This window comes from Brachyhypopomus gauderio, chromosome 15, assembly GCF_052324685.1.
Source record: "Brachyhypopomus gauderio isolate BG-103 chromosome 15, BGAUD_0.2, whole genome shotgun sequence".
In the NCBI taxonomy this organism is placed as follows: Eukaryota; Metazoa; Chordata; class Actinopteri; order Gymnotiformes; family Hypopomidae; genus Brachyhypopomus; species Brachyhypopomus gauderio.
Genome location: NC_135225.1, coordinates 8,713,929 through 8,739,166, shown reverse-complemented (window position 1 = coordinate 8,739,166; position 25,238 = coordinate 8,713,929). Strand labels below are relative to the sequence as shown.

General features: G+C 40.1%; 2 protein-coding genes across 2 annotated transcripts in view; one reads left to right on the top strand and one right to left on the bottom strand.

The window, feature by feature from the left end:
• Window positions 1–16,525, bottom strand: part of map4k5 (mitogen-activated protein kinase kinase kinase kinase 5) — a 36,586-nt gene extending 20,061 nt beyond the window's left edge. The window contains 5 exon segments of the mRNA XM_076975671.1: window positions 447–511; window positions 760–850; window positions 6,059–6,116; window positions 15,065–15,266; window positions 16,171–16,525. Coding sequence (XP_076831786.1) covers window positions 447–511; window positions 760–850; window positions 6,059–6,116; window positions 15,065–15,172 — 322 coding nt within the window. The 5' untranslated portion in view covers window positions 15,173–15,266; window positions 16,171–16,525.
• Window positions 16,526–16,795: 270 nt separating this feature from the next.
• On the top strand, window positions 16,796–24,853 carry atl1 (atlastin GTPase 1). The gene is made up of 14 exons (XM_076975672.1): window positions 16,796–17,002; window positions 18,512–18,762; window positions 19,293–19,427; window positions 19,554–19,658; window positions 19,811–19,861; window positions 20,352–20,408; window positions 20,536–20,628; window positions 21,105–21,243; window positions 21,418–21,545; window positions 21,692–21,748; window positions 21,951–22,022; window positions 22,175–22,606; window positions 23,021–23,035; window positions 23,137–24,853. Exons 1-14 carry the CDS (start codon window positions 16,969–16,971, stop codon window positions 23,245–23,247), a joined length of 1,680 nt encoding a protein of 559 aa, XP_076831787.1. The 5' UTR covers window positions 16,796–16,968; the 3' UTR covers window positions 23,248–24,853.
• The last annotated feature ends 385 nt before the right edge of the window (window positions 24,854–25,238 follow it).

The following is a 25,238-nucleotide window of genomic DNA, read 5'->3' as shown; positions in this document are numbered from 1 at the left end:
CTGTAAGATTTTGGAGAACAATTTCTGACCCTGCCAGAAGATAATCATAGGCTGTCTTTGTTCGTACTAAATCTTTAAAACTTTAGTTAGATACCTAGCTGGCTAGCATCTGGACAGATGTGAAGAAAGTCCTTACACATGTGTTTCAACAAAATGATTCAGTCAGAGAGCCAAAACAACTCTTTGATGTAAGCTGCAATCTGGTAGAAAGTATGACCATGTTCAAAGTTGTTAAAGGTTTTGTCTATTAACACATTGTCCAAGTTTCAGTTTAAATTGCTATATTGCTCTGCTAGGTGATCTTCACGCTACAGAACTTGAAGTTTACAGGAGTTTCTCAGTCATTGTCATCCAGATCACCTGCAATGTACATTTTAGGGTTTTTAATTCTTGCGTTTGTAAACTGTTCAATCACAGGTTATGACACAGATTATAACAGAAAATACCATGGTAGATATCCTGTAGTGAACCTCCTCCACAGTATTCCATACAGATCCACAATTTCTCACGACTGGAATGTACATGTGTGAGAGAGACAGACACAGAGAGATCCCATTAATTTTCGATTTAAATCCTATTAGTCAGTGACGTACTACTATGCAATCAAAAACCTAAAAAACAAATTAGCATAGTTCTGAAGAAATGTTCTCATGAGTACTAGAGGAACAAAGGTAACATGATTATCAGTGTGACAGGACAACTAGGTGTTATTTCCTGTACAAACATTTTAGTAATAAAGTGACTAAATTTGGCCCTTACCAGAGGTAGCTGCCAAAGTAGGCGACTATGTTGTGATGAGTGCATTCTTTCACCATGAAAATTTCCTGCTGGATGATTGAGAAATCATCTCCTGGAACACATAAGGGCAGGACAACAGAGCCAGATGAACACAGCGCTTTCAGAGAGTTGTTATAGTACACGTACCCTCGCACCAAATCCAAGTCAATAACTCCATAAATCATCAAAAGTAAATTTTGGTCAAAACGAACTATAAAAGGTATCAAGCACACAGTTTCGCATAAAAACCTGCAAGTCCAGAAGAACCTGTTTAAGTGAATCATGAGTTAGACGCAAATTTTAAATATCAAGACAAGAGTTGGCAAAGGCCTATAGAAATATATTATCAAGAGACATACACAAAAATGTGGATGCTAGGGGCTTGTTTATAAAACTATAACACACAAGTCCATATAACATGTAAGGGCTTGACATGGCTTTAACAGACCAAGGCAAATGAACATGAGAGCAGAATGAAACTGGTATTAGAATAGTAGTTTGTTTTAAATTGGAGTTACAGTTTTATAAAACAGGCTAGGCTAATAGTTTACAGAAAAAAATTCAATGGCTTATGGTAATATATATGTATTATTACTTATCTATGATAGAACAATAGCACTGTGGGCTAGCACTAAAGATAACAGTCCTGGAACCCTTCATAGCATCCATTATGGCAATGGTCAATTTAAAACTAAATTAAGACATTTAAAAAATTTCTGTAATGGTAAAGGGTAATAACAATGCAATTTCTGGTGAGGAACAAATGAGGACACCCCCCACATTTAATCCCACCAAGAATGGCTAAAATCACACACTGCTGTATCACATTAGGTGCACATGATTAGAACAGCCTTATTTAAACCTCAGACATTTAGTCTGGTTTGCTCTTGACTGTTGAAGTGAGAGTGAACGCCATGGTAAGATTGAAAGAGCTTTATGAAGCCATCAAAAAGGGCTGTTAACAGTTTATGTGTAAGGGATTTCAAATCATCTCAAAAGAACTGTCTGGAAAATAGCCTACAAGTGGAGGACATTCAAAACAACTGCCAATATGCCCAGGTGTGGTCATCCAAGATTGAGTTAGAGCAGACTGCAGAGGTTCAGAGCACCTTCAGAGCAGCCTGCAAGATGCTAAAAGAAGCATCTTCAAATTCCCTAAAATAGCATCATGGGACCAACAGCAGACTGTTGCTACTGTTGATGTGAAAGTACATGCCTCAGAAAGAGACTGCACCAGTTAACCGTCTTGGGAGGTGTGCAAGGACAAAACATTTGCTCTCCAAGAGAAACATGAAGGCCAGACTGAAGATTGCCAGGGAGAATGTATACCAGCACTGGAGTAATACGGTTTGGACAGATGAGTCTAAAATTGAACTATATGTACACCATATATGTTTGGCATAAACTAAATACATCATTCCAGGAAAAGAACCTCATACCAAGTGTGAAACATGGAGGTGGAAGTGTCGTGGTTTGGGGATGTTTTGCAGCAGCAGGACCTGACCAGCTCACCATTGTAGAATCCACAATGATTTCTACGAAGCACCAATGGGTGCTTGAGGAACACGTGAGACCATCTGTAAAAAATTTAAGCCGAAGAGGAACTGGACCCCACGACATGAAAATGACCCAAAACATACCAGTAAATCCACCAAGGACTGGCTGAAAACGAAGAAATGGAGAATCCTGGAATAGGCCAGATCTCAATCCCATTGAAGGATCCCCAGCGGGGTCACTTGAAATCGGCTGGACATGCAAGAAATCCCTCAACCATCATTGATTTTTGATCATATCATTGATCATAGATTGCTACTTAGGTTTTAAATGTTTTCTGAGTACTTGTTGCACTACACATTTTCCTTTGGGTCAATACAGGTTCTGAATGGACTAGACTGCTCTGCTACAGAAATACAGCTCAAGTCATTTTGGGTGCGCTGTACTGAATATTTGGAAAACAAAACCATGATGCTATCTTAAATGGTATAAGCCTGATCTACAGCCTGCTTCACAGTTTTGACCACTTCCTCTTTGCTCAGTAAACATCTATGATGTTCTAGACACACTGAGAATGTGTGAAGTGCGTCACTGCACACTGGGACCTTGGGTATTACGGCAGACACTTGAAACTTTGTGCTTTGCATGTTGTGAACTGAATCCATGATCTTACTGTTGTTAGCATCGAGCTCTAACCATCTCCTCCTCTCTATTACCTGACCCTTATTAAAACAAATATGTGAGCACTATAAGCCAGAACTTACCGCTGCTGTTGATACACTCATCACTACATAGAACTGTCTGTTAAACTGATCATTCAGCTCAAGCTACGCACAGCTTTATTATTATTTTTTTACTTTTTCAGCTTTATCCTTAATATCTGAAAAACCATCAGCAGACTTTCATAACAAATAATCCTGAACACTGTACTGAACATTTATACTGCTGTTTAAGTAAGAGTAACTAAACAAAACAAGGAAAGAAACAAGGCAAAACAGAAAAAAATAGATCAGAGCAAAAGTGCCCCACTAATGCCCCAAACTGAGCATTAGGATTTAAAATGTAAACATAACCACGTCAGAAAAATGTGTGCTTGTGCAAGAATGTCATCTAGTCATGAACTCTGGGACACAAACACACTCCCAACCCTCGTCAAACCAGTCCCAAAAACATTAAAAAGAAGACTAACCTTCACTAGACACTATCTGAAAAACTGCATCATTTACCCTCCAGTTTAATGAGGGGTTAAAAGAAGTGGTATGTGATGCGAGACAAGACAAGCTTTTGCATTGCATTCTGTGTTGCAACTGCACTATGAAATACCTTTGTGAAGTATCTGCTCTGCAGCAAAAATTCATTTAAAAGAACAGGAAGGATAAAGGGGAACTCCAGCAATTGTGCAAAATGACAATCCCCATGTAAAATGGTTTACATGTGAAGGAAATTATTAAGAGCATTTTGGTGTGAAACGCATGTGCCCACATTGTAAAGAAACTATAGTTTTACTAGAAACCATACACTGTGATCTCAAGACTATAAATAGGGACATCATATCTGCTATCCAAAATGGCCAGTGAATTTACTTGTTTCTTCTAAGTTTGCAAGTTTTTTTTTTGTGTCACACTGACACCAAAACACGCTGCATTTGCCCCTCTGCCATGTATGCACTTTGTGTAGTTTGGGTAGGACAGGGTGCATCCCATAACATTCATATGTGAGGATTCATCAGAGGAGCCGTCACAGGTCACTTTGTTTAAAATGGTCACGAATGGCAGGTTCCAAAACTAAGAAGGAGAACACACGTTATAGTATTTTTATTGCCATTACAAGTACCAGAAACCCTTACGTTATGCCTGATGGTGTCATGAGAACTGAAAGGCTGTTTCTCCAGGCTAGCATTCAACAACAAAAACAAACTTACAGGGACACATTAATCTCATCTGACAAAGTGGAAGTGCACAAGTAGCTAATCCCTTGTAATAGTTTATTCTAAAACATTTTAGGCCAAAACCTTATAACAAAACAATGTCTCAGGCATCAAGCAACATTCCCATAACCAATTTTTGTAATGAAACGTACCTTTTAGAGCCATTAAATGTTTGACATGTGGTTCCAAGTTTTTGTGAACAATTCTAGAAAGGGGCATTTCACATCAAAACATTCTTAACGTTGTTTATATCTAAACCATTGAATGATTAAGAATTCAATTTAGCATATATCCTCTTTAAGAATTTCGATTTAAGACGAGTGTCTCTAATTATAATCAAACACATAGCTCTGTAAACAACAGACTGCTGAATGTAGATTTAAAGCATAGAAATACAGACACACAACCAAACAATACTGACAGTAATCCAATGACACACCTGAACATATCTGTAATCCTGTGTGTTTCAACTTCAATAAATATCGAACCTTGTGGTTTTTATACTTAATAGGAACCAACAGTAATGGTCCATTTGAGGATTGCTGTATAACTGCGCACAGAACATTTTTCACCAGTTTTCTGGTGCTTTGCTGAATACTCAAGATGGAAGAGGAGGAGTTTGCAGTGACTATTCTGCACTGCCTCTCACACAGAGACAGTTGGAATGAAAGTGCAAAGGAGGGAAGACAGAAGACATTTCCAAACAGGAGGACCTGCAACTCTTTCTAGACATTTTTGTTGGCAAGCAGCGATTCTGTTGTGTGCTGCTGAATGATTTTATTGTTGTATTTTAATTTATGGATGGTATTTCTGCTTGTGTAACAGGTTGTTTATAGACCACTTTAATTTTTGTATAAAGAGCAACATTTTCACACATGGTATTCACTGCTTTAAATTTGGGCACTGTTGAGTATGCAACGGAGTAGGCTGGAAAATTGGGATCAAATGTTGGTGTTATTTACATAAATTTATGAATTGGGCATATATATATATATATATGTAAATATTTATGTAATATGTATATGCATGATATTTACGTGAATATGTAATGTGTACCAATGGAAAACGAATGTTTTGTTCCGGTTATTTCCTTTTTTTTATTAATTCCTTTTTCATTTTATTCATTCCTTTTTTCCCCTCCCCTTTTCATTTTTGTTCTTTGTTGCTACTTTCTATGCATCAAACTGACCAAAACTATAATAATAAAAATATAAATATATAAATATCTATGTATATAAATATCTATAAAAATATCTATGATCAAGAAAAAAAGGTGCGAGAGACTGCAGGTCTCTCACTACTAAAGAGTTTTGGCAGTTCACTCCATCCAGGAGGCCATTCCATAGCATTTCAAAGAAGATACTAAACATAGTGGTCACACATGCACTTTTCCCTAATGCATCGAGGGTGTTGGGACAAAGAAGTCAGAAAGACTTAGTTCTTAGTTGATGGAGACCTTTCCTTTTCCTGAGGTAGTAAACAGCATTTAAAATAGAAAAACTATGCAGAATATCAAGAAAAGACTTTAGATCAGGGCATAACTATTTAAAGTGGCTTAGAATAAAGGGTCACATTCATCAGCAAGCCTTTAATAAATGCAATTTACCAAAGACCTTCATCTTCCCACAGGTCTATGGATGTGCATAGTTGCTATACACTGTATTTCACAGGTTAAAAAAGTGGTAGCACCTGTCAAATTACAAGGAATACATTAGCTAGCAATGGTTTTACTTTTTATATATTATGAGAAAAAACTAGGGCACAATCTACAGAATTGTCTATTGATCAGTGATTACAATGTGTTTGGGAATGTTATGGTGTTAGCTGTAGCAATGTAAAGCATATCTAGATGAAACTCACCTGGCTCCAGTTTAATGATCTTTACAGCTGCTAGCTCTCCTGTGGAGATATTACGAGCCTGAAAAACAAAGTTTCACAGTTTTAACAAGCAGAATGATTTCAATACAGCATATGAAAAAATGCCAAATGCACTATGGCTGCTGAAATCAGTTCTGTCAGTAGCAACTGTGTCCTTGTGTGAGCTTGTACATGTGAGAGAGAGAGAGAGAGAGAGAGAGAGAGAGAGAGAGAGAGAGAGAGAGAGAGAGAGAGAGAGAGAGAGAGAGAGAGAGAGAGAGAGAGAGAGAGAGAGAGACAGAGACACAGAGAGACAGAGACAGAGAGAGAGACAGAGAGAGAGACAGAGACAGAGAGAGAGACAGAGACAGAGAGAGAGAGAGAGACAGAGAGAGAGACAGAGACAGAGAGAGAGACAGAGACAGAGAGAGAGACAGAGAGAGAGACAGACAGAGAGACAGACAGAGAGACAGACAGAGAGACAGAGAGAGAGACAGAGAGAGAGAGAGAGAGAATGCAGTTCTGGCTTGCCATGTTTCCATGTGGAATTAGGTCACCTAGAGTCTCAAATCCAGACTAATGGTGCACAGTGGCTGGAGCTTGGTCTTACTCTTACACACAGCCAGGCAGAAATATTTATACATGCAAAAACACAGACACAACACACATACACTCCTGCCATTTTCTCTCATTTCTGCACCTCTCCAAAAGGAGCAAAAGGTTAAATGATGATGTGTTCTTTTTAGCTTGGGTTCTTTGTGTTAATTTTAGTTTGAGTTCTTGGAGACATTTTCATCACTCAACAACTAGGTACATGATATACGTTTGAACTATCTTGCTCACAGTTAAATTGACCAACTTATTGACCAACAGCCTCATATTTATGTGGTCTCAAGATCTATGGATGGTGAGTTGTTGCACTGGAGTTGTTCTGAACGTACAAAAATGAAAGGATTGCCATTTTCCCCACATACCCAGAAATCTGTTGTTGAGCATTGCACAGCTTCAGTATTGAAAACAATTTCATTGTCCTCATCAGAGTGCCCAATTGTTTGAACCTTCAAACACCTAGTCACTAGTCAGAGATCAAAGATGGGGCAGAGGAGTTACCAATGTAAAGGCATTACTTCAGTTCCAAACACAACAGCGTCACAGAATAAGAAGCGTCATTCTCATTTAACCTTTATGAAGAAACAAACATATTTGCTGCATTAACAAGCAATTTTATTCTGGTGAGCCGCTGGATCTGACATGATCTATGCCTACTGGCTAGGAAAACAATAGCTCTGCATGGCTTACCAGCAGTGCATAGTGTCAGCTACCATATTGGTTTTCTAACAGAATACAGCATTATCAATGACAGTACTAATCATGAAGGATAAATGTGACATTCAGAACAATGTGGGTGCAAAAGTTCATTTAAGATATAACTGCAAGCATTTCAAATTTTTCTAAATGAATTCCTTTTGTTTGGTTCCCTAAATTTACTTCCCAATTAAATGTGTTAATGGTCTTTGTTTATTATTATCATCCACAATAAAGAGGTGCTGCTGATGAAAATCTGGTTTATGTCTTATTTTACTTGTCATCAATAAATATTTGGAGAGTACATTTAGGTACAACAGGACAATTAAGCAATCCTAGGTTAGCTGGATCAACATGCACATTTTGTTTGTTAGTGTAAATGGTAAATGAAGTGTAATGGAGTAAATGGCATGAAGTGTAAATGGGATGTACTCTACCAAAGATATTTAATTTAATCTTTAATGGGACAATGCATTACTGCTGAGAAGTAGGTGGGAAATATGACTTGGCGTGTGCTAGCTAAGAAAAGCTATTATTCACAAGGTGTCTTCATGAGCAGCAAAAATAGATGTTTTTGGACTAGTAAATGTAAATATATATTAATACTAAGGACCTAAGGATCACGCCAGAAGCCAGAAACCTGCAAGTTAGCCAACTATGTGGCTTGTAATGCAATGTTAGAGAAAATTATCCTTCAAAGATAAAGATATCCAATAAAGTAATACCCTATCTTTACAAGTGTTTATTGCAGTCCTGAGTGAAATATTGTCCAACATTACCTGCTTACATGTAGCTACTGTATTGATGTCCCGCATACACATTTATTAAAAGGGGAATAGTCAATTAGTCATAATGGTGACAATCAGCAGCAGCTGTGTGTCTAGATGATACTTTTAATTGTCAAAATCACATATGTCAAAGTCAAGGCCCGCGAGCCAGATCCGGCCCGCGAATTGATTATCTATGCCCCCCTGGATGATATTGAATTACTATTAGAACCGGCCCGCAGGCCACAGCCGCCCGATGGTGTTTTGTACGCACAAACACTACATTCCCCACAATGCAACTGTAGCCTGCGAAGTCACTGCAGCGCGAAGCGTCGCGAGGGTCCGCACGGCGAAAATGACGTAATCGCAGTGGCTCCGCCAGCGCAATGAACAAAGTCATGTTTGCAGGGTTCATACACCTTTATAAGGTGGAATTCAAGCACTTGTACGTCACTTTAAAGGTCCATTTCAATATTTTCCAGCACGTTAAACTTAAATATGTTAAATATTTATACATATACTCGAAATAATTCGCTTTTTATTCACATTATTTAATGGTTGTTTATTTTCCCCAATCTTAACGTCTTCACGTTCTCTCATGTTTCGTCCTGGAATTACAAGAGGCTCGTATTTGTTAACGTAATACAAGAGAACTGTTCAGTCAGACAGATATTTGTTGTGAAATGAAGTAGTTACAATTTAAACCATTTTCAAGTACTTTAGCCTAAATTGCAGCACTTTTCAAACCTGCAACATTAAAATTCGGAGTTGCGCACTATGGTCACTCGCGAAAGTATAAACCTAAATCAGCAGTCAGAGCAGACATCAACGTTCAGCTATCCCCCTTCTCAAAAATGACTAAACGTAAGGTGGACACTGAGAACGGGTTTCAAGCCAGGTGGGAGGCAGAGTACATGTTCACGGAGGTAAAAGGTAAACCTGTGTGTCTTCTGTGTGTCTTCATGTGATTTTTCTTTGAAGGAAGTTTGCTTTTATCTGTTTGCCTGTTGAAAAATGTTTTCACTTGAAATTACTGACAGATCCATAAGAAAATATTGCTTTATTCATTTAAACATTAAATAATATACACTGTGTTAGGTCTTGGTTCAATAGGCTATGTGCAATCATTTCAATATGTTTTAATAAACATTGAACCAGTCCGGCCCTCGGCTTGTAGCAAATTTGGTTTTTTGGCCCTCGGTGTATTTGACTTTGACATCCCTGGTCTAAATATTTGAAACCTTTTTAAATTATTAGCATAATTCTTAATTTGTCTGTGTAAATTGGGTCGTGTGTGGTTTTGGGTGTGTTGACTGTTGGTGATTGCTGGATGTGCAGCAAAATACCCCTTCGGGGAGGATGATAAATAGTTACTTAGTCAAGGTAAGGTTTAAGTATGAATTATTTAATTAACGGTTAATTAAAAGTAGCTAGTGCGGGACCCACACCATCAGAGATGCTAACGAGCAACTGCTAGTACACAAAAGTCACATTAGAAGTTATGAACTAAAATGATGCTAAAGAGTGTCTGGCTAAAATTACTTTAATGTAAAATGCTATGTTCTTTTGAAACCTGTAGGGTAATTTAGGTTTGAAATGTCAGTTAATTTGAATAAGAATGAAAAATTCTGATCAGGCAATTATGTAATAATTGTGACAGTCCTAATTAAGAGATGAAGTATAGGGGGAAAGGAGTGTTCTAGAACCTGGATATAATCCAAGCGGTTCTAGGATTGATTCCAGCTAAATGCCTTAACATGAAATGTAGAGCAACTGTATGTCAAATTTAGCAGTGCTCCAAGCATGTGTTTTATATCCTCAGGACAGGGCTGGTAACAGACAGACATATGAGAATTAACTACAAAACAACTAGACACCACAGCTGACTTGTTGAACATTCAGAGGAGCTGAGAAATTTATTATGATATTAATAAATTTTATATCAGAAGAGCTGGCACCTGTTACCGTCAACCTATAAAACAATTAACTCATCTACCAAACACTAAAACAAAAAAATACCTTAAATATGTTTTGTCCTCAGATGAGCCCACCTGTCCTGGTGCGTGTCTTATAGCAGAGAGCCAGCTGGATGAGTGCACCGTTCATAAACCACTGATTAAATAATTAATAGTTAAATAGCCACCACGAAGAAATCTAGAACAACACTAAAACATGAGATTGTATACAGAGACAACACATGCTATCTACTGATGTTGAGAGCCACACTTACTCAAAAAACAAGACAAGGCAAGCCTAGTTTTATTAGACTGCCATTTATTGCAATCTTTGCTGGTGTCAACTGTGCATTTGAAATGCTTGGAGACCTCGAAAGGAATTTAAATGGTATCCTGTTTCTTATTACAATGAAAAAATGATGCTAATATGTTCAAATATGGCAGACCCTGATCACATTTAACATGAACATCTCATAAGCCAAGAAGTTGATTGTTAAGAATCGTCAAAAAAGCTTTATCAGTAAATTCTTGTATATAACTGATCTGCACAAAAACCAACTTGGTGAATTAGAAATTGATTTGAAGATTAAATTGTTATTAAAATATATAAAATATATAAAAAGTTATTAAAGGTAGATCCATTTTGTGCACCATTACCTTAGCTAGACAGTTACTGAGCCAGACCTAATCATGTTAAAGCCCTACCTCGACAAATGTGCTGACTAGCGCTGCAACAAGATTCTTTGGAGCAGAACTGAACATTCTACCAATCACTCCAGTGAATAATCAAGTAATTAGATAAGAAATTCCCTTGCTTTTTAAGAGCAATAATAAATATACAAAATAAGCATAGAAGACAACACTATAGCTATGAGAAATTAATTGATTTCTTTTTTAGGACAATTAACATTCCTTAAACTCCATACAATAGGGTATCTGTTAAAACTAAACATAATTTAGTGCATTTAACATTGATATGCTCACATATTTTTGCTATTAGCAAGCCTAGTATTTATTTTGTGAATCTATTTTTGGGTTAATAGATGTTTTGCATTTATGTTGCTCAAGGCACAATGGGGCATAGGAATATCGTTAAAATACTTATATAAATTAAAAGAAGCGTTGACTGCATCAATGATTTTTAGTAATGAACTGAATAATACAATAAAACAAAGTCTTCTTCCTCTGACCTCTGCAATTACTGGTAAATTACACAGATGCAAGTTTCTTGAGAACAATGCAGAAGATGCATTCATACTTAGCCTACTGCTTGCTACCACCAGAAACACTAAAATATGACTAACATTAGATAGGCAGCCAAGTGCAGAACACACATTCAAGACATGAAATTGACATGACAGTCAATGTAAATACATAAAATCCCTTGACGCTTGCCTACAAAGCCAAAAATGGACTAGCCCCTCCCTACATGACAACCATGATGGAAGCCTGATCCATACCATGAGCCCCCTGAATCTCAAGTATGGCTCGACTTGAAAAGGCCATGCTTAACTTCTCAGAATTCAAACCTCAAGACAATTCTCTGTCCTGGCTCCAAGATGGTGGAATGATCTTCCACTAGCTGTTCAGACTGCAGAGTTCTTACAGACCACTAACACCGCAGATAGTACTTATCCTTGTTTTTTACATTGTAGGTTTATTTATATCTATACTTATTTGCACTTCTAGATATCAGGTTTAATTCCTGTTATTTAAGTTTGAGACTAGGAGTACTAGGTAATGGCATTGATTCTTGAACTTTATAAGTAGTCTGGCTCAAGGGTAACTTGAATTCTGACCTTTCTATGCTACTATCTAGGATGCATTTTGTGAAGAGATGCAAAGAACTCGCAGGACATCATGTGCTCAACTACAATTTAATGATTCACCTATTTCTTTTTAAAAAATTAATGAATAAAGATGTTTTATGAATATATGGTAAACGTTTCAAAATAAATTATTGGTAAAGCACATCCATCACAGCTAAAGCTTACCAATGTTCTAAAGGATAAATAAAAACTAAACCACAACAACAAATAGGTGTCATAGATGTAATGACAGACTGAATAGGCCAAAAAAATTTCTTTAGCCTAGATTTAAAAGTAGAGATGGACGGGGCACATATAATGTCATGATCTCTAACAACAATTATTTTCTCCATCACAGTGCAGCAAATAAGAATTTAATAAGGATTCAAATGAACTGAAATGAAATGATCTTAACTATGTATAATGCAAATACCTCATTTATATCACTTAACCATATCTGATACAGGCCTACATCTTAAATAAGCAACCCAAATAAGATTATGTCTGCAGGCTCACTTCATGCTAATAATGCCATTATGGTATCTGAGTGCAATAAGTTAATTTGATTCAGGATTTTTTGTTTTAGGTTGTTTTCATAAGAGAAGAGCTGGTGAAGTGTTCCGGGCATGACCAACCGGGAGGATATCCCAGGGAAGACCCAGGACAGGCTGGAGAGATTATATCTCTTGAATACCTTGGTATCCCCCCCCAGAAGAGCAGGAAGAGGTGGCTGGGGAGAGAGAAGCCTAGGCCTATTTGCATAGGCTGCTGTGACCTGTACCCAGATAAGTGGAGGAGGAGGATGGATGGATGGATGGATGGATGGATGATATATATATATATATTTTTTTTTTTGCATACACTATGATCTATTTCATATATGATCAGAATTTTATGATCTGAAATTTTCTACAGCAAAAAATCTTTTGGAAAAAAATCTAACAAAAACATTCCAACCAAGAAATCTCCATGCTTAAACAATCCCAAAGGCTCAACCTACAGTGACATGATTGATTGGGCTAAATGGACTTAAACCAACACTGCGGTACAAACTGGCCATTGTGAGGGAATGACATGATTGTGAGAATCCTAGAAGTGATGGTTTGGGGGAATAAACACATTACAAATTCAATAGAGTCATCAGGCCCACAGGTTTTGGACCAACTCCTGCAAAGCCCCAACTAAGTACACAGCAGCAACAGAGTTCTCAGTAATAGAGGCTGCTTTATCTTCTTATCAGTGCTGATTAGCTACTAATTTTAGTATACTGCTACCAATACATTTGACACAGCAGGCTACATAAACTGCACACAACATTACAGTTCTTAATACAGAAGTGGCCAAGCTCATAGAGGAAGGATGTCCACCAAACAATAGCAGCAAACCATGTACTGCATTCACTTGTGTGTGTGCATGTGCATACAGCCAAACAGAGCTCCCTCCTGGCATGAGGAAGGTTTCTGCCGGATGAATGGAAATTTTGCAACTTTCAACAGGCTTCCAGTTATTTCCATAGAATCTGCTAAAATTCAAATCCTTGTGTGTGTGTATGCGTGTTAGATTAACAGTCAAGAGCATATCAGGATTTTGAACTTTTAGAAAGTAAATACAGTCGCCAGTGGAGGTTTGCTTTAATCCCATAAAGTATGCATTATGTACACATTGCATCTTTTCAAAAGTTTAACTCCAGAAGAACTCATGACAAGGTCATGTTTTTTTTAAGTTTGTTGATCCTCCTAGCTACACATGAGCAACATTCCCAAACATTGGCTTGACCAGCCAATCTCACTTTGTAAAATGTATACTGAGTCACCCAAGAACAAAAAACACAACACACCCTCCAGAACATTTCTACAACTGCATTAGGTGTCACTACTAAAAAAAAAGAAAACAAACAAAAAACAAACTCAAACAAGTACACAGGACTTATTAACAATATGCCTGATCTAAAGCCTAAAGGCAAAAACCAAGGCAAACCTCCAAATAAAGGAAACGATCAATGTGCTGTACACAATTATATATCAAATAAGAGTACGTGTTCAGTACACTAGTATGATTCCATCTCCACTGTATAGACATCAAATTAAAAGATATTTAGGTTTGAGTAGCATTATGAACCACTTATTATTAACAGCCTTTAAATGTACTGCCACAACAGGAGGAAGTGACCAATCTTAGGGCATAAACTGAGACATTGCCAGAAAATGCCAGGAAAAATAGCTAATGTCCCCTTGTTACGTTTCTGACGTATGAGAAGTAGGCATAAGGAACATCTTAAGCTAATTCTGAAACTAGACCTGTAGTCTGAAAACATAAAAGTAGGCTACTTTCAGCCTGGCATGCTAATACACCAGGAATTTACCTAACCATTCTTTGAAACTACTCTACTCCTATCACGCCATCACAATGTGGCACAGTAAGATCATAAATGCATTAATCCAGTCTACCAATTACAAAAAGATACTGAAGACCAATTTTTAAGAGGCTGTTTAAATGTTGATAACCTGCTAAATTATGTCAAATGTTGTTTTAATGTTATCACTATTAAATTATGTTAAAGGCTGATTAAATGTTGATAACCTGCTAAATGATGGTTAAGGTTTAAAGGTTAACACTGTTGAATGAGGTTAAATCCTGCTGAAATGTAAACCTGAAATAATGTTGAAATGCTCAAATAGACCATTTTCAGTTGAAAACAGAATAAAAGGTTATTTGTTATGATTAATTACCTGGTCAATTGCCAAATTTCAAGGTTCTACGTCAAAAATTGCGACCCGTGAAGTGTCAAAATTTGGTGTAGAATAATAATATGAAGAAGAATAGGCAGAACAGAATGTTGGCTTTGTCAAGCCAACATAATAATGAAAGATTAGTTCAAATGGAAGAGAGTATTTGCTGTATTAAGTACTGAAAGAACCTACACAAGCCTGCTTACATATTCCAAAGGAAGGCAGCAAACAAAGACAACTTTAAATCTCATGATACTCAAGTGTCACAGTATGAAACCGATAACTCAGCCAGGCGTGTGTACATACGTGTACTACCAGTCTAGCAGTGGGCAAGTGTGACTAAAAACGTCTTGGACTCTTTCAGACTTATCAAGTGTGTGGATTCTCGTTTTTCCACAATATCCAGTAGCTACACAGCCCCAGTACTAGTCGGACGTGACGGTACCTTATACACGTCTCCGTAGGTCCCACTCCCAACTCGCTGAATGAGCTCAAAGTCGTGCTGTGGGTTCTTGCGCTGGATCTCGCCGCTGGGCCTGGAGAAGGAATCCATGGTGGCTGTGGCGAGTCACTGCGATGGTGTGGGGGTGGCTTCTTGGTTTTCCAATTAGTGCTTCAAAGATCTCCTTCCAAACGTAACTCCTCTCCTTATTTTAGACAGACATAATAAACAAATAACTATGAATATGCAAGACTTGGGCTTGTTGTTCAGTTTGTTTGTTTTTTTCATTTACAGGGAAAGTGATTACAGTACCACAATGAGGTCTAAACTGGTTCCTCGGTTCCTCCAAGTCGTTAAATAGCCAACGTTAGGTAACTAACCTAGCTCCCTAAACCGAACCAAGAAAGAGAAGTGTTTGTTTGCTAGTGAATTAACTAGTTAGCTGTAAGGAGTATTCTGCCAGCGACATGCTTTCCAAAAACACATGACAGAAGTTTGCAGTCCCTACACCACAGACGTGGTTACTTGATCAATTCTGTCAATAAAAGTTGACATCTAGCCACCCAGGACAACCCAGCTACATTTAACGTCTTCCAGTAGCCCAACGTTACTGTTAAATAGTCATAGACAGGTTAAACAACTAATCTTCTTTTCAGATACTCCAGCTCCAGGCTGAAGAGGAGCATGCCTCCACTTTAGAGCGTTTTAGTTGTAGATTTAATAACGTGTTAGCCAGGTAGGTCGCTGGCTAGCCGGACCAACACGTACGTTACTGGTTAACTTAGAGTGACAACTAGTGCTAAACAGCTAGCTAGGCACATAGCCATGATAGCCAACAAATCAAGTTGTCCTAAGTAACTTAATAGCCGGCTAGCTGAACCTATATAAAATATAATTAAACGTCGCTGGCTAAATAATCCGTGTTTTATTATTAAATTTGTACTGGCGGTGTCGTTTTCTAGCTGCTGGTGGTGGTGAGCTCGCTTTGTACACGGCACCAGGCTGCCGTGGACAGCTAAGTGGCTAACGCGGCTAGCCGTCTGCTACGATAGTCGATTTAGTCGAACAGATTCAACGAAATAAGTTAAGATTCTTTAAAAGAAACACACAGTTTCCACGCGAATATTCCATGTCGTCGATGTAGAAATGTAGACGAAGGTCGTTCTTCACGTCTCGATATTTATCTCGCGTGGAAATAAACATCCCCACAGGTTCCTGGTACACTTTGGCTCGAGTAGAAACTTGTGCTCGCCGCTAGCTGCATGGCTAACCCCCCCCCCTCGCCTAACTGCGACACTCACACAACGTTGTCGTTTCTTTCTGTTGACAGAACACGTTTATAAAACTAGCAAAATGTTCACGTTAGTTGCCAACATTTTTCAAACAGCCAAAAATAATAATAAATCCCCCCACAAAAATTATTTGCTCTGATTTGGACAGTCCACGCCACGCAATCTATTATTGTTAATCGAGCGCCATCTAGTGGCTGATATAACGAATAAGAAGTGCCAGTTAATCCATTGGAGTGGGCAAACAGCATGAGGATAAAATAGTGAAAATTATGGCGATAGCGTTAAAAATGAGTGTATAAGTATTAGAACTGTAAGGAAAGTTATTTTGTTTAACGTTAGTTGAACATATTCTTTGAGTCCGTCTCTTCTTTGTCGCAATAAGTATTTGTCTTGGATGTATTTCACTGAACCACACGTTGTTTGGATGATTTGCTCCCCCTAGCGGTTGAAGGCAGGCTCGCGTTTTCCTCCCCGACGAGAATGAGGCGTTCTCCACAGATTCAAAGCATCGTCAGTAGTGCCATTCCGGCTTCCCTGCTTCATGAGGGTTGACTGGGACTGAACGCTGCAGCGCCACGCAGCCAAACAGGGGCTGAAAGCGACACTCCGTACGAAATGGTTCGGGATAAAAAGGACAGGGATAGCTGGGGTGAGTGATTAAAGACTACCTCCCAGTATCCTGGATATACGCGCCTCGACACAGCCGTAGTTATTTTAAGGTTAAGGACACAATGCTGTAGACTGGGCCGTTTGATAGTACACGAAAGATCAGTAGCATACGGAAGAATAGGGTGTGATATTATGGTCTTTTTCAGTGAGGTCAAATGCAGCTTGTGTCATCCACCGCGGCACTGGCCACGGCCACAGCCCCAGAACCAGCACAGAACCAGCACAGAGCCCAGCGGTACCAACAGCGTCGCTTCACGGAGAGCTCGGCTTGTTTATTCGCCCCCCTAATGTGTGACAGCGGTGTGGAGAAGACCCTCCATGCGCCTTTTAAAACCCTGTAACCAGAGGTGTGGTCCCGGTGACATGATCTAGTGGATCTAGAGAGTACGACTCCAGACTGCACGTCATGTACATGAAGCAGCATCAGTTTATTAGTGGGGTTGGAGGTGTGCTGCAAGATTCGCACAGGAAACCGTGGGCCTGTTTGATATTTCTAATCTAATGTATACGGTGCTTAATTAACTTATTTGATCTCATTCTAACTTTTATTCTCAATCTGGAAAGCGTTATAAAGTTTAGGTGTGAAATAAAGGAGAGCATCGCTGACCTACATACAGCAGAGCTGCGCTGTTTAGATGTACAAATATGACGTCTGTAGGTGCTGGATCACCAGCTTATAAAACACGCGCCCGCCCGCTCGTGTCCGTGTCCGTGTCTGTGTCTGTGTCCGTGTCTGGACTAGGCCAAGGTGGCCTTTGGATGAGTTAGATCTACTGGGTGGTACGAAACAGGAGAATCTGGACGTGAATAATTGACCGTGTTTTGCGTGTTGTGTACATGAGAATGACGTGGCGTGTCCGAGGTGGACAGAGTCAGTTTCGCGTCTCATTATGTAATGTCACAGTGTTGTTGTGCTCTATCATATGTGGGCCCGATCGTTTGAGCAGAAACCCTCGTATTCTCGTAATACGTTTCCCTGTCACACATCTCTTTTGTTTAAACATTTTCGGACAGGATAGATGAAAGCAATAAGGCCCTGTTTTTCTTTTTCCCCCCAGTATTAGAAAACACGTAAGAGATGGCACCTTTTCAGAAGCATTAGCAACACAACTCAAGCCATCCTGATGAACAGTAATGTTCAGTATTCATTTCACTGCCTGTCCATAGCTACTGTGTTATGGCTGGCACAACATGCTTGTACAGCCATGCACAGAAGGGCTAGCAGCAATCTTAACACCAGCTACACCCAAGTGCTCTGAGGTAATACTGGTCAGGACTCGGGCATGAGCAAACACTTCTTCACTACCCTTACCTTTCTGCTCTCTTGTAACAGGTTCACTGTGCTGATATTACGTCACATATGTTCACCGTGCTGATATGTTGTAACGAGTTTGCGATGCTGATATGGTAACTGATTAATCGTTTTGTTATAATGTATTTGTGGACCCCCTGAGTGTGGTGTGCATGTGTGTTTTTGTGCGTGTAACAGGGTCCTTCGTGGATAAGAATGTATATGACTGGAGTTCTGAGGACGAGGAGCCAGATGGCCGGGCCCGGCCGGTGCAGGTGCTGGTGGTGAAGGATGACCACACGTTCGAGCTGGACGAGGGGGCGCTGAGCCGCATCCTGCTGGCCGAGGAGCTTAGGGACAGAGAAGTGGTGGCTATCTCCGTCGCTGGAGCTTTCCGCAAGGGCAAATCTTTCCTCATGGATTTCATGCTGCGTTACATGTACCACCAGGTAAATCCACCTGTCCACTCCTTACATTGGTCAAATGCACATCTTGTTATTTTCTAACTGGTTTCCATGTGTAAGCTCAAAGTAGGTATACAGGAAACGATGGAGAATGCGGATGTTGGATATGTGAGACTAATTCAGAGAGTGAAAGAAAGAGAGAACAAGACAGTCTAATTGCTTCCGCTAATGTCAGATCTGATGTCTTACTCATTACTGTTGTGTATTTAGTGTGTTGTACATTTACTGTGTATTTAGTGTGTTGTACATGTATTGTCTTTATCTTTTCTTTTGTATTTTAATTTATTTTTAATTGTAGTTCTTGTATTTACTGTACTAGAACAATGTCATGCCACAGAATATCCCCATAGCACATTAGCAATCCTCCTAATAAGAGACCAACAACTAGATTATCCTAGAAATTACCCCACAACACTGCCATCATATGGTGTCAACACTGGCTTATGCAATACATGCATACAGTTTGCTAAATTGCAAGAGGCCGGTGTGAATATGTAAAACGTGTTTGTTGTCAGGCATGTGAAGACTGGTTAGGGGAACCTGATGAGCCTCTGACAGGTTTCTCATGGAGAGGAGGGTCTGAGAGAGAAACCACAGGGATCCAGATCTGGAGTGAAGTCTTCCTTGTGGACAAACCAGATGGAAGCAAGGTGTCATGGACATTCACTTCCTTTGAGCAGCTCCCAAAGCAAAACGTTATCAACATATCAACTGTAGGAATGGTATTCTGTCTGCTTTGTGAAGATTGCAGTTTAATGTTGAAATGTCGCCTCTAGGTGGCAGTGTTGCTGATGGACACACAAGGAACCTTCGATAGCCAGTCCACTTTGAGAGATTCAGCTACTGTGTTCGCACTCAGCACCATGATCAGCTCTATGCAGGTATGCCTAAAGAAAGAGAAGGTGTGCTCATAATAAATATACCTTCCCTAAGCATACTCTGCCTAAGCTAAGCCCTGTCAGTGTTCAGCATATGCGTTAATCATGTGTTAACCTCAAGTGTTAACCACGGTGTGTCTCTGTTCTCTCTCCAGGTGTATAATATATCTCAGAATGTTCAAGAGGATGATTTGCAGCACCTGCAGGTACAGTGCCGTTCGGCTCATATTGAAATTTTCACAGTACTGTTTTTAAAACCGATAGTCCATGCTCTGTCTCTTCAGCCGAGAGCAGCGATGCTTTTGTGTTTTGTGAGACTTCCTGATGGGGCAGTCCAGGTTGCCAACTCAAATATAATTTTGTTACACATATAATTTTGGTATTCAACTTGTGATGTGTCACGACTTGTTGCCACCTCTTCATACTATATATGGAGCTAAATTTGATATTATATTTAGTAAAGGCAAAGTTCACTTCTATAAACATGGGATGTAAGCATGAGTGATAACTTTATAAACGAAATGATTTTCAAAACCTCAAAGAAAATGCATGGTGCTGTAACTTGTAATGAAATGTTGCCAGTGTGGAATAATTCCTCACAGAGTCACATAAATGCTGTTAATTTTCCAACATATCTGTGGGCATCTGTGCTGCCTGTACTTAGCCTCTCTTTCTGTGTCTGGTTTTGTTTCGTAGCTCTTTACCGAATATGGCAGACTAGCCATGGAGGAAACATTCCTGAAGCCATTCCAAGTATATACTCTAGTCCTTTATGTCAAATGAGCCATACATTTAGGTTCATTCACAACTGTTTGATGCCTAAAAGCAAGACAGTGATTAACACTTTTCTTTTTCCTCATCATTAAATTTTTTTTCCTAGTCAATGATTTTTCTGGTGAGAGACTGGAGTTTTCCGTACGAGTTTCCTTATGGACAAGAGGGTGGGATGAAGTTCCTGGAGAAAAGGCTAAAGGTCAGACTTCTCCCTGGGATCACTGCTGTAGAGAGACTTTGTGTGGTAGAGCAGGGCAGTCTGACTGTCTGGGCTCACCAGACTGACTCATCATCTGAGCTTTGTGCTTGGGGGTTAGTACCATTGCTAAATTACTACTGCATGGAGATGATCTGTGATGACAGTGTAGGTCCGTTCTTGCGATTGGGAAGATGCAGCCTTGTCCGGCTATGCTGAGCCTTGCAAGCTTGTGCTTTTTGTTGTTGTTCTAAATAGATGTGAGAAGCTGCCACTATGAAGCTTAATGGCATTATTGCATGTACAGCAATAGCAGTATCACCAAGTTTAGTCTGGTTATAATGTTCCAGGTATCTTTGATCTGGCTATTCTGCTACTTAGCAGGTATCAGATAAACTACAGAATGTTGTAAAGAATTCATTCCAATTTTTTGTATTGTTAAGAATTGTTTGTGTGTGTGTGTGTGTGTGTGTGTGTAGATATCTGAGAATCAGCACGAGGAGCTTCAGAATGTGAGGAAGCACATTCACTCCTGCTTCACCAACATCTCCTGCTTCCTAATGCCCCACCCTGGCCTGAAGGTCGCCACCAACCCTCGTTTTGATGGCAGGCTTAAAGGTCTGCATGCATACACAGGCATAAAACCATCTAATATATCATATATCTTGGGAAAAAATAGCCTTCCGATAAGTGAAAATGCAATCGTTATGAACATAAGTTTGATAACAGCATGACTGGTATCTTCATGTTAGATATTTATTTTAGAGATTGATAGTTTGTTTTGTATTTCAGAGATTGACCAAGAGTTCATCAGTAACCTGCAGGTGCTGGTGCCATGGTTACTCAGCCCCAGGAACCTGGACGTCAAAGAAATTAACGGCAGCAAAATTACCTGCCGGGGCCTGCTGGAGTACTTTAAGGTGGGCACACCACACCATGAAGAGACAAACTGGGTCTTTTAAATAAATGGCCATAATAGAAGTGAAATTTGAACGTAATTACATGGAAGTTCATATTGCTATATGAATGCCTAAATTGATTATAAACAGACTTTTTGTGGTTCCAGGCTTATATAAAGATTTACCAAGGAGAGGAGCTGCCACACCCTAAATCTATGTTACAGGTGCTGTAAGCCCACACTGTTACACTGACACACTGTTACACTGACACACTGACACACATTTCAAATGCGCCTTTGCCACCCACAGTTTTATAGTTTATCTCGGCTGTCTGTGAGAGTACCGATGCTTTTACACTCCATGTGTGTCTAGTGTTTGGAGTCCTGTATCTCCACGCAGTAGTCTGACTGTGGTGTTTACCTTCAGGCCACCGCAGAGGCGAACAACCTGGCAGCTGTAGCCGCAGCTAAAGATCTGTACAACAGGAAGATGGAGGAGGTAAGAGACTGAACCAGTCCGACAGCACAGAGGCAAGCTTCGCCCGCTGCTCCTTCACGAACGTCTCGTATCCTTCATCATAATGCTGCCTCCTCACAAGTATCTGAGTTCTCTTTCTAACACGTCTCTCCTCCCCACGCTCCCCGTATCAGGTGAGTGGGGGTGACCGCCCGTTCCTGGCGCCGAGCGAGCTACAAGCCCGCCACGCGGCGATCCGAGAGGAGGCCCTGGCTGTTTTCCGCAGCGTGAAGAAGATGGGCGGCGAGGAGTTCAGCCGCCGGTACCTGCTGCAGCTGGAGGCGGAGATCGACGAGCTGTTTGTGCAGTACATCAAGCACAACGACTCCAAGAACATCTTCCATGCGGCTCGCACACCTGCCACCCTCTTCGTCGTCATCTTCGTCATGTACGTGGCGGCAGGCATCACGGGCTTCGTGGGTGTGGATGTGATCGCCAGCGTGTGCAACATGGTGCTGGGCTTTGCCCTCATCACCCTCTGCACCTGGGCCTACATCCGCTACTCCGGAGAGTACCGTGAGCTCGGTGCCGTCATAGACCAGGTGGCAGGAGCACTGTGGGACCAGGTGAGCTCACCTCAGTTCATTTACCAGCTATGAATTCCAGCACAGAGACCACCTTGAACCCAATGGAAGCTTTAAATAATCTTTTATTTAAAGGCAGGAATAATCAGGAACTATCTACACCACTTAAAAGAACAATGTTACACGGTACATTGCATGTGTTCACCACTAGGGGGTGATGATGAGTTCAGGACCGTTTGGCAGCTGTAGAGGCATCTTGTAATAAAAAGATTCTGACTGGAAAAAATGTGTAACTCTGATTAGAAACTCAAGCCAAAAATGTAGCCCAGTGTTATGAGCCCTTGTCTACTCAGGCTACACACAAAATATGTACAGTGCTTCAAAAGGTTACAATTATCACTGAGTACAAATGTCACATTCATTTATCTCCCTTTATTTATCTCTCCCTGGTTTTAGGGAAGCACTAATGAGGTAAGTGGACAGGCCTGCTGACCTACACTTGATCTACACCTACACCTCTTCTCTGTACTCCATGATTAACTCTCTCTGCTTCCTCTTCTCCTCTCTCTCAGGCTCTGTACAAGTTGTATAATGTGGCTGCCAATCACAGGCAGCTGTATAACCATGCGTTCCCAGGACACCAGACCGACCAACATCCCGAAGAGGACAAGAAGAGAAACTGACCGCACATGACGCACACACGCGCACACACACGCACCCGGCTCAAACGTACACCCACTCTGTAAAACAGATGCTCTGGACATAGCACACTTGAGCTTCTTGGATCATGCAAGTGACATTATGGACAAAGAAAGAGAGAGAGAGAGCGAGGGAGGGAGAGAAAATATGGAGAGAGCATAAAAACTCGTTTCGTTTGCTGTGGCGACGTCTGTCACAAACAGTTCAGGTGCCAAGGCAGGCGGGAAGTATCGGTCACCCAGGAGCTGTAGACAGCAGGATCCAGAGGTCCAGACTCAAATCAGGTGGGCTTTGGGAGACCTTCTTCACTACTACTGTTAAGCTGTCTCAAGTCCTGTCTGGCTGCATCTAGTCTCATCCAGTGTCTAGTGTTGCATTGTCTTAAGTTGTCTAGCACAGATCCCGAATCTCCAGACGGTTTCAGCTCACAGCATGCCTGAGCCAGGTGGTCCGCGTTCTACAGGCATTATTGATTAGTCACTTCAGGTTTGTTGGGAGATGAAATGATACTTAAATGTGAAAGTTGGAATTCCTCAATAACTGGATGGAAAATTCTGGTCTAAGGGACACCTAGAATATTGCCAAATCTACATCTCCTAGAAGAACATGTCAAAGGTGCAGGGGGTTGGGCTTATTTGGTGTTACTCTGCTTTCTATAACACTGTCTCTCCCATTAACTCCCATTGAACCCTTACCTAGTTTTCTGTAATGTTAGCACCAGAGTATAGCACCTAATTTTGTTAAAAGATTTTTTGAAATATACTATTAACATTTTCTGTCTGGTCTCCTCCACTTGCTGGTTTTAGTAGTATCACTGGCCTGGGATGGTGAAAGTCATTCTGTAAACCACTGTAACAAGGCAGAATTCTCCTTCTTTCTTTTAGACAAGAGACCAAATCACAAGACTAACAGGACTGCTACCTAAAGTAGTATATGCCCCTAATGGATGTTTTTTGAAGCATGTATTTTGCATGGTCACCAAAGAAAACAAATCACCTTGGTTTCCTTAGTAATTTTATTCTAGATATTGCCAATCTTTGACTTCTTCCTGGCTTAAGAGAATTTGTTTTTTTTCCCCTTCTTCGTTTTCTTTATATCATCAATGCAAACATGAAAAACCTGCCCACTGCACCTGGAACTCAAATAAGTCATTTTGCTGGCGGTCGAGCTCAGGTTTGTCTGTTGTGTATCGGTGTGCTGATGACATAGCATGGTTAAGTTTATAGGTGAAACAAATGGAGACCAAACAGAGTCCAGTCTGTAGGTGTTGTGGCCCATTGTATACGTACACATTCTGGCCCCAGCCTGAAGGACAGCCAGAATGTTGTATCACACTCATGAATTTAATTTATTCACCACAAATCACCATACGCTCACATAATTCTGCTCATCTTGTGTACATATAATATTCATATACACACGCAGCACTAGAATAATAGAGCAGACTCCGTGTCCATGACCAAGGAACATGTTCTTCTGGCTTGGTCACGCTCATACCGATTGTTGTTTTATTTTGTAATGAGTGTCTTGTTTTATGCTGAATTCAGTGCTATTTATAAAGAATAAAAATATTAAGTGTTCAAAACTCAAGTTGCTGTTGAATTTAGCATCTCGGTGAGTCCGGTTACAGTTTCCAGTGTACCTGGGTGCGTTTTTGCGGGGTCAAGGGGTGTTAGGATGGTGTGTGCTGGTCACGATGGAATAAAAATTAATTAGTCATTAAAAGGTGGACTCACTGGAAGTATATAAGTAATAAGACTACGTAAAGATGGCATGTCACAGTGCTGTACCAAGTCACCGTGACCCCTCCCTCCCTCAGAGGTTAACACAAACATGCATACTGAAAAAAGTATGACTGCTGATTATTACCTTTAAAGAATATACCATAAAGTAATTATTTTCATGTCTACCATTACTTGTTTCAGCAGATGTGAAAAACCTTTGTATTAATAATCGTCAAGAAACCTAATGGTTT

Bases quoted from the DNA above. Each gene is read 5' to 3' on its own strand.
- atl1 (XM_076975672.1), top strand. From the start codon at position 16,969: ATGGTTCGGGATAAAAAGGACAGGGATAGCTGGG. The intron at 21,244-21,417 runs GTCTGCATGCAT...TTTGTATTTCAG, and splicing joins TTTTGATGGCAGGCTTAAAG to AGATTGACCAAGAGTTCATC. The intron at 21,546-21,691 runs GTGGGCACACCA...TTGTGGTTCCAG, and splicing joins GCCTGCTGGAGTACTTTAAG to GCTTATATAAAGATTTACCA.